The 15,949-nt window shown below is 35.6% G+C and overlaps 1 protein-coding gene across 1 annotated transcript in view; it reads left to right on the forward strand.

The window, feature by feature from the left end:
• The window catches only part of CD109 (CD109 molecule), a 45,988-nt gene that overhangs the window by 4,531 nt on the left and 25,508 nt on the right, over positions 1 to 15,949 (forward strand). Inside the window, 9 exon segments of the mRNA XM_088150337.1 lie at positions 1,199 to 1,326; positions 1,328 to 1,385; positions 4,118 to 4,241; positions 4,826 to 4,935; positions 5,408 to 5,540; positions 9,783 to 10,005; positions 11,093 to 11,148; positions 12,849 to 13,070; positions 13,520 to 13,864. Of these exon segments, the coding sequence (XP_088006463.1) occupies positions 1,199 to 1,326; positions 1,328 to 1,385; positions 4,118 to 4,241; positions 4,826 to 4,935; positions 5,408 to 5,540; positions 9,783 to 10,005; positions 11,093 to 11,148; positions 12,849 to 13,070; positions 13,520 to 13,864 (1,399 nt within the window).

A 15,949-nucleotide genomic window follows, 5' to 3' on the forward strand; every position in this document is an offset into this window, starting at 1 on the left:
ATGTACCCAAGAAAAGGAAGTCATAAATGCTGTAAAAATGTTGAAAAATGGTAAGGCTGCAGGTGTAGATAGCATAACTAGAGTAATGTTAAAATGTGGATCTGATTGGTTTATGGGTGACTGTACAGTTTGTTTAACTGAATGCAGATTGCCTGACTTTTGGAAGAATGCTATTATTGTTCCCCTATGCAGGAATCAGGGATCAGAGGAAAGACAGCAAGAGTGAGAACAAATGCTGCAGAGGAATTAGTTTGTTAAGTGTGCCTGGGAAGGTGTCTGGCAGAATTCTGACTGTAAGAACACAAAAATAGGCTTGAACTATGGAATGTTTTGCATAAATACTGGTGGAAGTAAAGCATGTATGAAGTAAAGGAATGGTTTACTTCATTCCTTTAATGAAGTAAACCATTCCTTTATGGTTCTGCACTGAGCAGGGAATAAGACAATGGTTCTGCACTGAGCAGGGAATAAGTTGTGAATGGTTCTGCACTGAGCAGGGAATAAGACAAGGATGTGCAATGTTTCCTTGATTGTTTAATGTGTTTGTGGATAAATGTAAGAAATGTTTGTGGTGACATTAGAGGTGTGTTGGCTTGGGATGTGAATATATGTGTATTTCTGTATAGAAAGAGTGCTGGGTTGTTGGCTGAGAACTCAAAAGATTTGCTGTGAATGTTAGATAGTATGGGCAATACAACCAGGAGAATGGATCTGAAAATTAATGTAGCAAAGGCCAAGGGAGTGATGTTTGACAGGAAAATAGATTGAATGATTGCAAGTTAACCATCAGTGGTGAAAAACTAGAGCTAGTATATCCAGTTGTGCGTCATTTAAGTTGTTCAAACGTTGGCAGAAAGTTAGTAGGGTAGTATATAGTCTGTTGGGAGGAATTAATGTTTGTCAAAATAAGTAAAAACAGATGTACACTTATATAGATGTGAGAATTGGGTATGACAGGAGAAAAATAAAAGTTGACTGCTATGAGAATGGCATACTTAAAAAATGAAGCTGTTTGGTCATATGGAAAGAAAAAATGATAATCAAATTGCAAAACAAATATATAGAAAAAGACTGCATGGATTGAAAGGGAGGGGAAGAAAAAGTTGTGGCTGGATGTTGTTGAAGAGATGTTCAAAAGGAAAAAGGTGAGGAAAAAGGAAACCATTGTTTCCAAAATTAACTGTCCAGGTACAAATAGGTACCTGCAAGGTTATTATATCCTTTCAGTCTGTCTTTTGAAACGAAAGATTTCCAATTGATACTTTTTTGGGGTAGTTGGGGTATTCATTTCAGGTATACATACGGAAAACCAATGAAAGGAAAGGTCTATTGATTTCTTCTCATTGTTTCGAGCACAGAACACAAAGATAACTAAAATATTGGAGGTGAGTCATATTCAGTTCCTAACAATATACTTATGAATATTTCAGGAAAATTGTGCATCCTGGGTCACCCTCAAAATTTTCTAGTGATTTCTTCTGTGATCTTTCTATTTTCCTTGCTATTTTCTGATCTGGAATAGCTTCTTCCTCTCCCTCATACCATTATTTTGAGCCCTTATCAGAACAAAATTAAGTTTAAAAAGCTTTTTGTACTTTTTACTATTTCTTGCTTTTTTGTCTCAACACCGATATATATCTAGATGCAGTGGCATTTCAGAGTGTTGGAGTCAGGATGATTTGGAGACCATGCCTGATATCTTATTGGCAGGCATTTTAGAAAGAAGCTTATGTAAAGGAACTTTCTTTTCTTTATCTGTTTTAGAAGTATGATATTTTATATTAAATCTTTTTGTACTTTTTAGAAATCTTATTTATAAGTACTTTTTGTACTTTTTAGAAACCTTATTTATAAGATTTAAATTGTAACCTTGGCTTTGACTTGTTGAAACAAGTGCCTACCCATAACAGCCATGGGTTATGCAAGCCAGTTCAATATCTAGAACATTGGTTCTCAACGGGGGTGATACCACCGCCGGGGGGCGGTGGGAGGATGCTGAGGGGCGGTGAACTTGTTTTGGGCGGTAGGGGGGCAGTGGGCATGTTTTGGGCGGTAGAGGGGCGATGAGCATGTTTTGGCATTCGAACTTAATTTTAAAACTCCCCCCAAAATTTATTAATCGATTATCCGGTTTACACCATTTGTACCAGCAATAAAACGAACTTACGCGATGGCTGCCCTCACGCACTTCTAAGAATGGCGAGATAAATTTGTATTCTAGGTAGGCTGACCTTGAAGAACTCGACACTATGATTCTTCTCCGATCCCAACCAGCACAGCGCGTGCGTCAGCTGTCTTCCCGCGCGATTAATCGCATTGCGTGCGTTGAGCGTCCTTTCAATATGAATGTTTGATTTGACCTGTGTTTCTTGAGTTGCTTTTCGTTCGCTTCATTTCTGTTTTTTCCCCTCAGTTTCGATTTACTTTCGTTGTTTATTTGGCCAGTCGGCTAGGTAAGTGCGCTTATTAGTTCTTTATCGTGGTCGTGAATTATTAACTTTGAGAAATAGTTATCTTTCCCTCATCATATTTTGCAGCCGCCAACGATGTCGGTTAATAAAAAGAAGTGTTGTCAATACAGTTCCACATACTTGAAGTTTGGATTTGTTCGAATTAAATTACTTAAAATTTTTGCCTTTTATAATTCAGTAACTCCCCCCCACTCCCCATACCCTAAATTACAGGATTTTCACAAAGGGTGGCGTTGAAAAATTTTCTGCTCCTTAGGGGGGCGGCAGCTTCAAAAAGGTTGAGAATCACCAATCTAGAAGGTTCTGTACCCACTTGAGCACTCTGAAAATGAGGGTTGGAGGAGATACCCTAAAAAAAGGAGTGAAGTCTGCAGTAAATCGAGGGATTAACTACAGCCAGATATCATGCTTTCACAAACTGAAGTGTTTTCTTCCAAGTTCAATTCATCACTCAAAACAATCCCTTAATTTTAATTTTATATCAGCTTTATAACACTTCAGCTGTCGTGGCTATTCTTTCCTCAAGAATCTTGTGAACTGTAGCTAAGCTAAGAGAGAGGAATACAGTGCTAACAGATCTCTGGTTCTATTTCTTCTTCCCCTCAGATTATAGTTCTGGGGAGGAGGAATAGCGGTTACATAAATTGTAGTGTAGATACCGTATTTTTCTGTCTATAAGACAATACTTTTTTCTAAAATCGTTACACTAAAAATTGAAGGGTGTCTTATGCAAGGAAGTAAGTCGAGGAGAGAACCGCACGGTTGCGAAACTGCCCATACTTTGTCTCTGCAAACAGGCTTCCTCCAATCACTAGCCTCCAATCACGAGTGAAATAGCTTGTCTCTGCAAACAGGCTTCCTCCAGTCACGAGCCTCCAATCACGAGTGAAACTGCCCATACTTTGTCTCTGCAAACAGGCTTCCTCCAATCACGAGCCTTATGTAACTGATGCCAGCTGATGCTGAACAAACCAATTGGAGGAAGTCTGTTTGCAGAGACAAGCTATTGGCAGTTTCACTCGTGATTGAATGTAATCAGTTATGCAAAAGAGCATGGAAATAGAGCTGCAGAGAGACAGTTTGGACCTCCTTCCACTGAGTGTATCAGATAAATGTTACCTAATTACTAAATAAAAATGTGTTCTGCTTTATCTTTTAAATATTGATTTCTTAATTTTGGGTTGGAAAAGTGGGGGTCGTCTCATACATGGGGACATCTTATAGATGGAAAATGCTAACCCCAGTTCATATAAATTTGTCTATGGAAAAAGCATCAAAAATACAATGTAACAATGATATATGGCCAAGAAGAACAGATCCCCTAGATGTTCTGGCTAGTGTGAGAATCTGATCTAATAACATTTATAGCTTTGGGAAACCTATGATCTTTATAATAAATAAAGAAGATTCTGTGATTGCTGCAGGGCAACTCCTTAAATTGTCCAAAACAGACTAATAGTGCTTAGAATGAATTTCAACCTAAAACTTACTCAACTCAGGTTCAGATGTTGACATAATGTTTTACTAATATTGCTTTGACTTCACAGTAAAATGCAGTAACAAAAACATTGTGTCCTAATATTATTACTGGCTATTTTGCTTAAAAGATAACATAGAATTAATCAATGTATTTTTCCTGATCTCAGATTAATGGTTCTTTGAACTTCACACTGGAGAACCCAGAGATAAAAGATGTAACTTTCAGAGATGAGGATATGTTGCACCCAGCACCTAGAGAAATTATAGCTGTTATTACAGAATCACTTACAGGTATGTTGTTTAATGTGGCTTTTATAGAACATTGGAAGAGATCAATTCAAAGGCCTACTTAATCCAGCAGTATCTTTTCACAGTGGGCAACCAGAATCCTACAAGTAAAATAGTACAGTTACAGTATCACACTCCTCTTTCTTAGCAACTGATATTTAGAAGCATGGTGCTTCTAATGTAGGCACCACAGCTTGTTGCTGTCATTGGAGGGGCCTTTTTTGTTTGTTGGTGTGGGGGGGTTGATAGGATTTGCAGAAGCTTAATTACACAGTAACAGTGAAAATTTATAACCTAAAATTGGCAATTTGCAGCTAAATTTCAGCAAAGTAATCTTAAAGGCTCTGGAAACCAAAAAAAAAGAAAAGAAAAGGACATATTGTCTACCACTGTGCTGAACCATAAACTACGATGTACAAAACATAAAACTTAGGATCATATATTATACTAAGACATAAAGTGATTTGTTTTTTATCTTAGCATGTTGTATGAACCTAATTACAGAGTGTTGTCACTTGGCATAATAAGTGTGAGCTCTCTTGCTTCAATTAGGAACAATTAAATCTTATAATTAAATGTTACAACAGGGATCTTCCGAAATGCAAGTACTACAGTATTTCCACAGCTGCATAATTATGCAGTAGACTTTCTTGAGTATCCAAGATTCCTGAAGCTTTCGCTGAACTTTGTTGCTATGGTGAGTAATGTTACTATTTGCTTTATCGGTTTCATTCCAGAAATGGACTGAATGAAACATGCATCAGAAAGACAGAATAATGTTCTAAAAATGTTTAAGAGCTAAAGGGTTCAGCTGCAAGGCTTAAGGAAGCCATTTTATTTCTTAAAATCTCCAATTCCACACCAAAACAAAACAAGCCAGAAATGTTCGTTCCTGTCTGAAACATTCATCTGAGGTCTATATGTAGACTGTGATCACAGTATTTAGTATTTTTATTTGGTGTGCCCATCTCTGAGTTTATTTCTTTATTTTGGTATTTATTGGATTTATATCCTGCCTTTATTTTCTACAACTCAAGGTGGGGAGTTACAGCAATGTTGAAGTCACCAGGTATTCTTGTTCTCTGCTGCCAAAGGCAGTATTGCCATTTCTATATAAAGGTTATTGTTGTTTTAAACAATTTTGTTTCTAAAGTTTGATTTATCTTCAGCTGAAAGTAAGAAGAACTGATAATCACCAACATCTGATGAACAAAAGAATAATCGTGACATTAGTCAAACAGCCAAATACTGTTTATCACATATATGATGATGAAAATGAATTAGAGAAAAATAACAGAGTTTGTAAGCTAAGTTATCCTGTTCCAGAAAATGGGGTTATTCAGACTGTCTTCTATGTGCATGATAATGGGGAAATAATAAATAGTGTTCTACATATTCCTGTTCAACTGACCTTTAAAAATCTGGTAAATGTACAAGCCTTCTTTTCATAATAAATTGAGAGGGGGAATTTTACAAATCAGCTGTGTTATAGATCATAGTGTTATATCAGTGCTGCAGAGATAGACTTACAGGGATGCAGCAGTGGAAAAGCATAGGATGTGGGTGGTTAGATTAGGAAAATATTGAAAGTTATTCTTTTATTAAAAAAAAGTTTTTCTTCTAAAGAAGAACCTGTTATGAAAAGCTAGCATAAACTCCTGACATATTAAATAATTAAATCAATGCCTGAACAAATAGATGTACTCTCCTTGCTAGAGTTTCCAATCTGTAGAGTTACATTTCCTTCGGGAATTATACCTTATATGTTTATTTTGAAAAACAAAAAGGAAAAAGGAAAGAAAAGGGAGGTGTTAACATATAAATTGTGCATGTTGCAGTTCATAACATCTTACTATATTTGTTGCTTTCTAACAATAACAATGTTGAAAGTGAAATCACACAAATTAAAATTATATTTTATTAAAATTAAGGTTACATAAAGTAGCAAATATGGCTATAAAATATCTTTAAAATCAAACAAAATAATAAAATAATAGCAATATTATTATCTTTTTAGTACTATTCTTGCAATTTCTATCCCACTGTTGACCTATAGAATTACTACAAAAACAATAAATATAGCCACAAGGAAAAAAAGTAAAAATTAATGCTAAACCACAGAGTAATATGGCCCAAAATATCTGAGGCAATAAAAATATCTCTGCTAGTCATGAAACGTATACGAAGATAGGCGCTTGGGAGAAGGCATATTCCAGGGCTGAAAAGGCTTGTAAGTTACAGCAAATTCAAAAAGACCTTTAACCAGTGAATTTAAAACATTGATAAGGAGAGATGGTAAGATACAACCCTTCAGATACTCCTCTACCAAACCATGAAGAACCTTTTTAAAGCTGGTAGTTTGAATGGACTGAGATCTACTCATTCATAGTTAGGACCATGATATCCAGAGAACCACTAGATGGCAGCAAAGACATGGTGTTTCCTGTATCTTTGTAGCCGTTCAACTGTTGTCAATTTTTTTTCTAGCCCAGAAGGAGTAACCTATACGGTGGTGCTTAATAGTTTGTGAACCTATTTGAATTTTCAGTATTTCTGCATAAATATGGCCTAAAATGTGATGAAATGATTTACCAAATTCAGCTCCCCTGTATGCCTCAAAACCTGTTTTTAAGTAGGCGTGCTTAAGGTTTCAACCACAGTTTGAGTCATTATCCAAGCTCCTTGTGCCTCTTTAAATTTCCATTTTGTATGGGTTTAAAGAAAGGCCTCTCAGTAAAGAGCAATTTTTCATTTTGAGAGACACATTTTCACTTCTCCATAGTTAAAACATGCTTTCTATATACATGCTGGCATATACCAATCACTCCATTCCCTTTTGGGATAAGCAATGTTTTGCAGATTGCAAAAAATAAGTAAAAAGTGGTAAACTGAAGTCCATTGGGATTGGAATGGCCTGCAAGCCCTGTACAGTTAGTTAGTTGATTGATTAAGGCATAAGGTTAAAAAAAGAGAAAGAAATACAGCCAAATCTAGTTTATACCACCACCATTCCTTGGAGCCCTTCATACTTTCTATCCTAGCAAACCATCCTTGCTTCCACCATGTCCATGCATTGCTTCATACATTGTTTCCTTTTGGGCTAGACTTTTCTGACATTTTGTGGACCTCAGCAACTCCATCCAACTACGACTTTATTGGTCTTTGCCTCCCTTTTGACTCACTCCTTCTTTCTTCATTTATTGGTTCTGAGGTTTGATCCTCATTCATTGTTTGTATATAACCAGATCATCTCAATGTACTTCTTTTCTCCTGCCAATCATTGTTGTATTCAATTCACATTCCTTCACTGTTCATTCATTATTGACTCTTTTTTTTGCCACACACACACACACACACTTCTTACTCAGCCCATTCCCACTGAATTCATATTAGTTCTATTTCTCCTACCGTACACAACTCTGTGTCTATAGAGACAGAAGCATGCTTTCATGAACAACAACTTTCACTTCTTTGGAAAACGTTCATTCTTCATAGCAGACCACAAATTTCTTTCTACCAGAATTTGCACAACTTGAAATTTATGTATCCACTTTCTCATCTTTATATTCTAGCAAAATACACTTATCTACTTGTTCTGGTTTTATACCATTTATGTATAACTTGCAGTTATCTAATTCTTTTTCCTGTCAAACACAATTACCTTAGTCTTTAATACATTAATTTGTAGATAGATTCTCTTTATGGTGTAATACAGTCTAATTAACATTTTGCAGCAAGCCATGCAGCTCCTTAGCCAATAGCGCAGCATTGTCTGCATCAAAAAATACCTGGATATTTACAACTTCAATTAACACACCTTCAATGTTGCTACAAGCATTCCTTATCTATTTACCCATAATTAAACAGCAGGAGGATAAACATCCTGACTGTACCTCCGTTGCCTGGCATAAAGCCATACTGCCCTTCTCAAATGTTGCTTGCTGTCACCTCTTATCACCTTTCAGTCAGAATTCTGCCAAACACTTTCCTAGGCCTATTTCACAAATGGCTCTCCCTGTAGTTTTTGTATTCACTGTTGCTGCCTTTCTCACAGTATTCTTCCAGTCATCAGGCACACTCACACAACCATAATATAAGCAGACTACATCCATATTTTAACATTTCTCCTGTTGCACTGTTTTTGCAAGCTTTCCATTTTCCAACATTCTCACAGCATTTATGATTTCCCTTTTCTTGGGCATTAACATTTACAACATTTGTTTCAACTTCACTCGTAGACATATCACTATTATTCCTATGCATATATGTAGACTGTTCATTCCAGTTTCATTTCAAATCATATAATCATCTTCACTGTTAATTCCTTTCGGTCTACTGGAGGCTCACTGTTCAGTTCCCCTCTACACTGGGTGGGAGGGGATTTCTTACTAATTTTATTAACTATTTCTTTTTCTTTGGATTTTTAGAATTACTTCAAAAATCTTCATTAGTTAGTTACTTTGTATTTTAAAAGTTTCTCTTGAAGTTGTTATTTGGGTTTCTGGGCCATCAATATCTGCTTATGGTACAGCGTAGTAAAAGGCAAGGGAAAAAACTGAAACGATGAAATGTTTCATGTGTCCAAAAAACTTTCATATAGAGGATTGGAAAACAAAAAACTGAAGAACCCACTGTTGATTAATTACTGCTTGCTCTATGTGAAACAAGACAAGGTGTAGTTAATCTTAAGTACAGGTAATGCTAACAAGCCAACTTGAATCTATATTTTAAGAAAGTGGCTTGTTTTTACTTGCCATAAGTAACATAAATTACTTGCCATACTTCTATCTCTAAAATAGAAATAGAGGCTTCTGAACTGGTTCTATCAGGAGAGGAAAAGAGATACACAAGACCCTGAAGCTACTCTGAGCTTATTCTTGTAATACTATTGTTTAAAATTACATTAAGTGCAACCAAAGTGAAGTGCAAGATGCTTGTTGCCATAAAGTACCAAGTGAACAATTGACTGCTGGAGCCAATTCCCTTCTCGTGTCTTTGGTCCATCCTTCCCCTTTTCTTTTCCTAGTTTCAACTTGTGACCTCCAGTCCCTAACATTCCTTGTCTGCTGCCTTGTTACCTGTTCTCTTTCTTCAGATGTCCTGTCCTATGTTTCATCTTATGCTATATTCCAAGATGGCCTCTGACTCTGTCTTGTTCAAACTATAGTAGGTATGGCATCAAAAAATCTATGATTGGAGAACCTCTTGTTTTTTAAATAGTAAATGCAGGAGGGATTCATGTGGAGTCGTGCAATTGGAAATGGCCTATTTTGTTAATCCTTCCCATTCCTCAGTAGTCCTTTCACAATCCAGGTTACCATTCTGAACTACTATTTATCCACCACAAGAGCAAATATTCAGAAGCTGACAAGAAAAATAATACATTTAAGGGAAAGGTTTCAGGGAGAATAGTACACAGATAAATAATATAATACTTTCTCTAGCACCCTGGCCTCAACTCGAATCTTTCCCCTTAATTTATAGCTCAATTTACCAGGAAAAAAAAAGATGTATGATCTTCCACTCAGAAGTAGAACCACTGAGTTCAACAGATCTTTCTCTTAGAAAGTATATATAGTATTAATATGCATTGGAGTAAAAATAAAGCTGGGCCTGCTGAGGATATCTCCCTCATAATCAAGGTGAAAGAACCCCAAACCACAATTGGACTTTTAGTTGTTGACAAAAGTACAAATTTGCTGGGAAAAAGAAATGATATCACAGAGGATGCTGTAAGTTTTTTATTATTTTTGGCAAGGGTGCATTAGTTTAGAAGGGCTATATTTTATTGTGACTAGTTTCCTTAACATGTCAAAACAAGACATTGAAACCACAGAACAATTAATATTATGCATTAATGTTAATGGTCTAGGTTATTTACAATAAACTTCACTCTCTGATAATCAGAGTAATTCTTGGTGCTTTCTATATCAAACATATTTGCATTTATTTATTTCATTTTCTGATAAACATGCACAATTAAAGAATGTATAAGGATGTGTAATTCTACATTTTTGTTAAACTAGAATATTCATAGCAAAAGAAATAATGAAAAATAAAAACAAATGTAATGAGTTCACATGCATTTAAAAATCATCCACAGAGTCTTAATCAGTGATGAAAAAGAAATAAAATGTGTCTAGACATTTCCAAGAGACTGTATGCTGATTATTGATAAAGTTGATGGCCAATTATAGTTCAATCTTTGGTGGCATTCTTTACTGCCCTAGTCCAAAATTTTATTAGTAAATTACTCCCTTGTGCAGCAACTCAATTACTGGGTTTTCCATCAAGCAACACTCTTCAGAGAAAGGTCATAATGAATTAACTTTGTTGTGAAGATTCTTTCATGTGCCTTCTGCATTGGCATATTAAAATATTATGCAGTAATTATCATTGTTCGGATTTATTTCATCTAGTACACACTAACATAGATACTAATATATTTTATTATTATTTCATCACTGATTAACTGTTCCTTGACAATATGTACTTTTAAAAAAGAACTGGTTAACTGTTCCTTGATTTATTTCTCCTTTTTAAAAATACATATACCATGAGATAAGTTAATATGATACAAAATCATCTTATGGGAAGCTGGAAATGCTTTCAGCATCTTCCAGGTACAGTTTCATGTGTAGATGTTAATTTTCATGTTTCCCGATGTGTTTTGGTTCCTGATGGAATATGAAAATGTCTTTCTCTCTTTCACATACATACATGCACATGTAAATAGATGTATGTGTATAGGTTTTTTCTACGTGCTCTAGAATATATTAAACAATAATAAAATATACTGATATGTTGCATAAACTTAAACTGAAAAATCTTTTTATGTACTGTATTCAGAATAGCAAAGTCTGGATATTGACTGATGCCAACCTTTCAGAGCATGAGGACTATGGCAATTGTAAGTAAAGACAAATCAAGAAATGAATACAGCAGGCCCTCCCTTTTTTCTTTTAAAATCTAATTACTCCCTGCCATAATCTTTCCTTGGGAAAGGTGACTAGTTGTTATCCTTTAGTGGACATAGGAGTGCAGATGACATAATCAAAGGCAGATTGAATATTCAGCTAAGGATAACTTTATTTGAAATAAAACACAAAGTTGGATTAAATTTATGTATGCTTATTTTCATATAATGTTGAAAGAGAGGAAAAGAAAGAGTAGAATGGAATCTTTATTTAAAATGCAGGTGTCTTTCTATATCTATCCTTCAGTGGAGTTTTTCAACACATTAAGGCCTCCAACCATTTTTTTCTAACCTTTCCTGTTTTCTAGCTATACAAACCTGATGAATATTGGATTCATGCAGGTTTCTTCTAGAGTAACTTTGCTTCCTCATGGAAATAATTGTGCAGGCATATTATGCCTATTATGTTACTTGAGGTTTCCCTCTGTTGTTTCCTCAAGACCTTCACCCAGCTCACTGCAGAAAAACTTCATTGATCTCTAAAAATCTGATCTTAGGGCTCTGATTGTGATCTCAGTTCCCTCAGACTGCCCCCTTATCTCTGAATTTCTTCACTGTCATAGTTTTCTTATGATCGCCTACCCTCTCTCTGTGTTTGCTGCTTCTTACGTGCTATTTTCCCTCCAAACCAAATCTTAACAGGGGATGAGTGGATTAGTTCACTGGTTCAAATGTCTTCTTTGGGAGCAAATGTTTGTATAGATTTTTACACTTAAAAATACATAGAAAAAGAATCAGACAATGTTTGGGATGGGAGGAAGATGGGATTGTACTTTATAAAAACATATGAGATGGCCAATTTTTAAAAAGCTAGGCATTCTACAGTGTGACAGGCACTTTGAAGAATAAAGACTTTGTCCCTGGTTATATGATCATACAAAGTTGGCCAAAGTTATAAGCAATATGAGAGACTCCTCAGCTGTGGTGTAAGTTTCAGAAAGTAAGAGTCCTTACAGTTGATTTCTCCTGGGGAAAGATTAATGCTGGTCTGTCATTGTTCTAGATACAGTAGTGTTTGCCTGGCTGTGAATCACACAGCAAAATATACATCTTCGCAGGTGCTGTATTATGTATGTAGGTAGGTAGATAGGGAGGCAGGCAGGCAGGCAGACAGACAGACAGACTTTTTTTAAAATATCAGCTTTCAGTTGATTGGTGAAATAGTTTTTCGTTCAGCTATTTCCTGGTTCTTAGCATGGTTATAAGTCCTTAAGAGGCCAATACTCATCAGCCTATATTTTCTATATTCTGGCTGGCTGAAAAAGATTAGGTTTTTAGGTTTTTAATTAAATTAGGTTTAATTTAGATAGCTTGTGGAATACTGCAGCTGATCATTTTGACAATAGTGCAATCTTGCCAGCTATTGCACTAGACACAGTATAGAAGCTGTTTGTACAAAACTTGACAAGAGGAAAATAAAAAGAGTGCAAATCCAGGCACTTGTTTATTTTATTATCTTCCTTTGTGGGGGAAGGAATCAGGATAGAGAAAGAAAATCCTCCAAGTGTGGGAACCTTCCCATGCCCCCAGCAGGCACGTTATTGTGTTTTTTTCTGTAATACTTAATGCTGTTGTGTTAACTGTTGCTGCTAGTAGCACAAAAAATGATTAACTAGCCACTTCTGTTTTGTAAGTTACAGTTACTCTTGACACAAGTGATATCTTTGAAATTCTTATTATCTCTAATGATATAAATGCCATTGGAAATCAACAATCTGTTTGGATACCAAGTGAAGATGGGAAGACAATCTTCTTTCCAATTAAGCCAAAGCAGATTGGAGAAATTCCCACTGGAATGATAGCAGTATCACACATTGCTTCTGATGCTCTTCTCCAGAGATTATTAGTGAAGGTAATTTAAAGCAGCCATATTTCAAAAATCTTTATCTGGGCAGATGAGAAGCTTTACCCAAATCCCGTTTGATTATTGTTTAAAGCACTTATGCATCATTTAAAAAGAAGCCAGAAAATCTTGCTTCTTGTATTGAAGAAGATGAGGTTGGAGTTTCAGTACCCCATTAACTGCGTTAGTGGGGGCATTGTTTGAAATAAGGCCTAATACACCAGCTTCACTGTTTTTAGATAAATTTCCTTTAGGGTTTATTAAGTAAGGCAGGGGTTCTATTTTGCCATCTGAGGGGATGGCAGGCACAGTTGATATCTCCGTTGCCAGTTCCTGACACAGAACATGGAATGACAGGACAAAGCCACATTTATATATCATAATAAGATTCAATTCTGATGAAATCTTTCAAGCTTATGAAACAAGGTTGGATATTCTGAAAACTGAAGTCTACACATTAAGAGACTAGTTGGATTGGGGATTTCAAATACTTTCTTATGGTGATGCTTGCGTTGATTTTGAGTCTAAAAACAAGAACATTTTAATTGTTTTCCTTTGGTCTTTGTTTACATGTTTACTTGTTGTTGGTGTTGCCCCTTCTATCACTGACGTGCAAATTTCATCTTTCAGGTGACAAGCTTAGTCCCTCTGTCAATGGTTTGGAGTCACTGGCCAACATGCTTTATGATTGTGGGGAGCAAAACATGATTAACTTTGCACCTAATATTTATATTCAGGATTATTTGAATAAAACAGGCAACCTGCAAACCAAATTTAAAACAAAAGTTGTGTCATATATGAGAGAAGGTAGGAATATGTTTGGGTGATGAACATACAATTCAGTGTGCATTTCTTTGAAAGCATTTACACCAACTGTTCATTCTTGAAGGAGGCTTTGTATGACAGAAGTTGTGACACTATATTGTAGCATAAAGATAAGAAACTAAAAAGTTATTCACCTTAGGAAGCTGGACTAGTGTACAGTTCTATATGGTTGTGCCATTTCTGTACTGTTATGAAGTTACAGTTCATATGCCTTTCAGACTTGTCCCTGCACTACATAGCTGCCTTTTGAATACAACTGGCCCATTTTAAGTTTTAGTTTAAATTTGGTAGTGTCACATTGTAACTAAATTTGGACTTACATCCCAGATCAGTCTCCCACAAAGATGGAACAAAAGCTACCAACTACAGGAACAGTTTTGTTTGCTTGGTTTAACTCCATGGGTTATATTTGGCCTGACATCTGAACTTTGGCTACCCTAAAGTTGCACAGTTAGTTTCAAAAATAATGAACATCTGTTTTTAAGAACTTCTTTGAAGTCTGCAAGCAGTCTGTCACTCCCTGTAGATTGATTTACATTGCCATGATTTTTTAAAGTTCTCTAAACATTACTTTTATTAAAGCTATTTTAAATGAGTCATGATGGTATGCTAAATTGAAATTCAGTAATTATTGTTTCACTTAAATACTGCTTGGTTTGGGGGTTTAAATCAATGTTCTTTGAATCCTTTTCTAGACAAAACAAGAACTGTCTTTACCTTTAAAAATGGAAGCATTCATCTTTGCATTGTTGGGTAGTAATAGTAATAGTTGTTATTATTGGCAGTAGTATTTAATTGTTTCATGTTTTCTCATTTTAAGGCTGGTACTTAATTGTGAATTATATGAATACAATAGTAGCCAACCAACATAACTCAAACTTTATAATATATATCTGTATTCTTGAGAAGGTTTTGCCTGATAATTGTTTGCTATTCTCAGCTTTGTATTGTAGAACTCTTTATAAAAGCCTCTAATAGTCTACATTTTAGACTTGAAAGGTTGAGAAATAGTTTACTGTAAAGTGAAATCTTAGAAGTAAGCTCCAATTATGTTCAGTGGTACTCTCTGTCTAGATGGTGTGCTTAGTATTGCAGACTCAGTCAGCTGATTAATATTTCTTTCAGGTGGTTAAGTGCCATTATGTTTGTTAGATCTGCACTTTTTAAAGCCCTAAAATATGAATGTAACCAACATAAATATTATGTAAATGAAATCACTTATCAGGAGATGGCAGTTGGCAAAAGTTTCTTGCTAGGTGCATGTATAAAGGCAAACCCAAATTTCCTTCTGTCTAATTAGAGACAGAGACAATAATGAGAGCCAGTTTGATGTAGTGGTTAAGGCATCAGGCTAGAAACTGGGAGGCTATGAGTTCTAGTCCCGCCTTAGGCACAAAGCCAGCTAGTGACCTTGGGCCAGTCACTCTTAGCCCTAGAAAGGAGGCAAGGGAAAACCTTACCAAGAAAACTGCAGGGACTAGTCCAGGCAGTCACCAGGAGTCAAAAGCTGATTTGAAGGCACACACACACACATACATTGTAAAATGTCCCAGACATCTCCCTCTGATATTTTATTCTGAATTCTTAATCTGCCTCCAATGGATCTGATTATTTTTCTTCTTTTTGAAGTGTCCTATCATGTAATAGGTGACCTATAACACATGAAGCAACTCCAAATTTATTATTGAATCACACTACCCTTTGATTTTAACAGTCTGGGTGTTTGGGGAATTACTCAATACTTTCCATGTGTGGTTTTTTTTACTACTATTTTTACATAGTCTATATTTTGAAAAATATTGCCGGTCCATTTGCGGTATGAGTTAATTATTTTTTCCTAGGCTAAAAACACCAGATACTTTTAATAGTAATTTTTTCAGATTTTACATAGCAAAAGAGAGCAAGAAAAATTGAATGCATTGAAAGCATGTGGGGTGTGTATTCCTTTGCCTACTTTGCTTTTCATGTTACCATATTTTTGAATATAACATGATATCAATGTAACTTTGATGCATGAATAATCCTAGCTTTCTAGCCCAACATTGAAGTTTCTGTTTTTAGCTCTCC

The sequence above is a fragment of the Python bivittatus genome, unplaced genomic scaffold (assembly GCF_059951505.1).
Source record: "Python bivittatus isolate LINGU-HERP-01145 unplaced genomic scaffold, Pbiv_v1 ctg000020_np1212, whole genome shotgun sequence".
NCBI lineage: Eukaryota > Metazoa > Chordata > Lepidosauria > Squamata > Pythonidae > Python > Python bivittatus.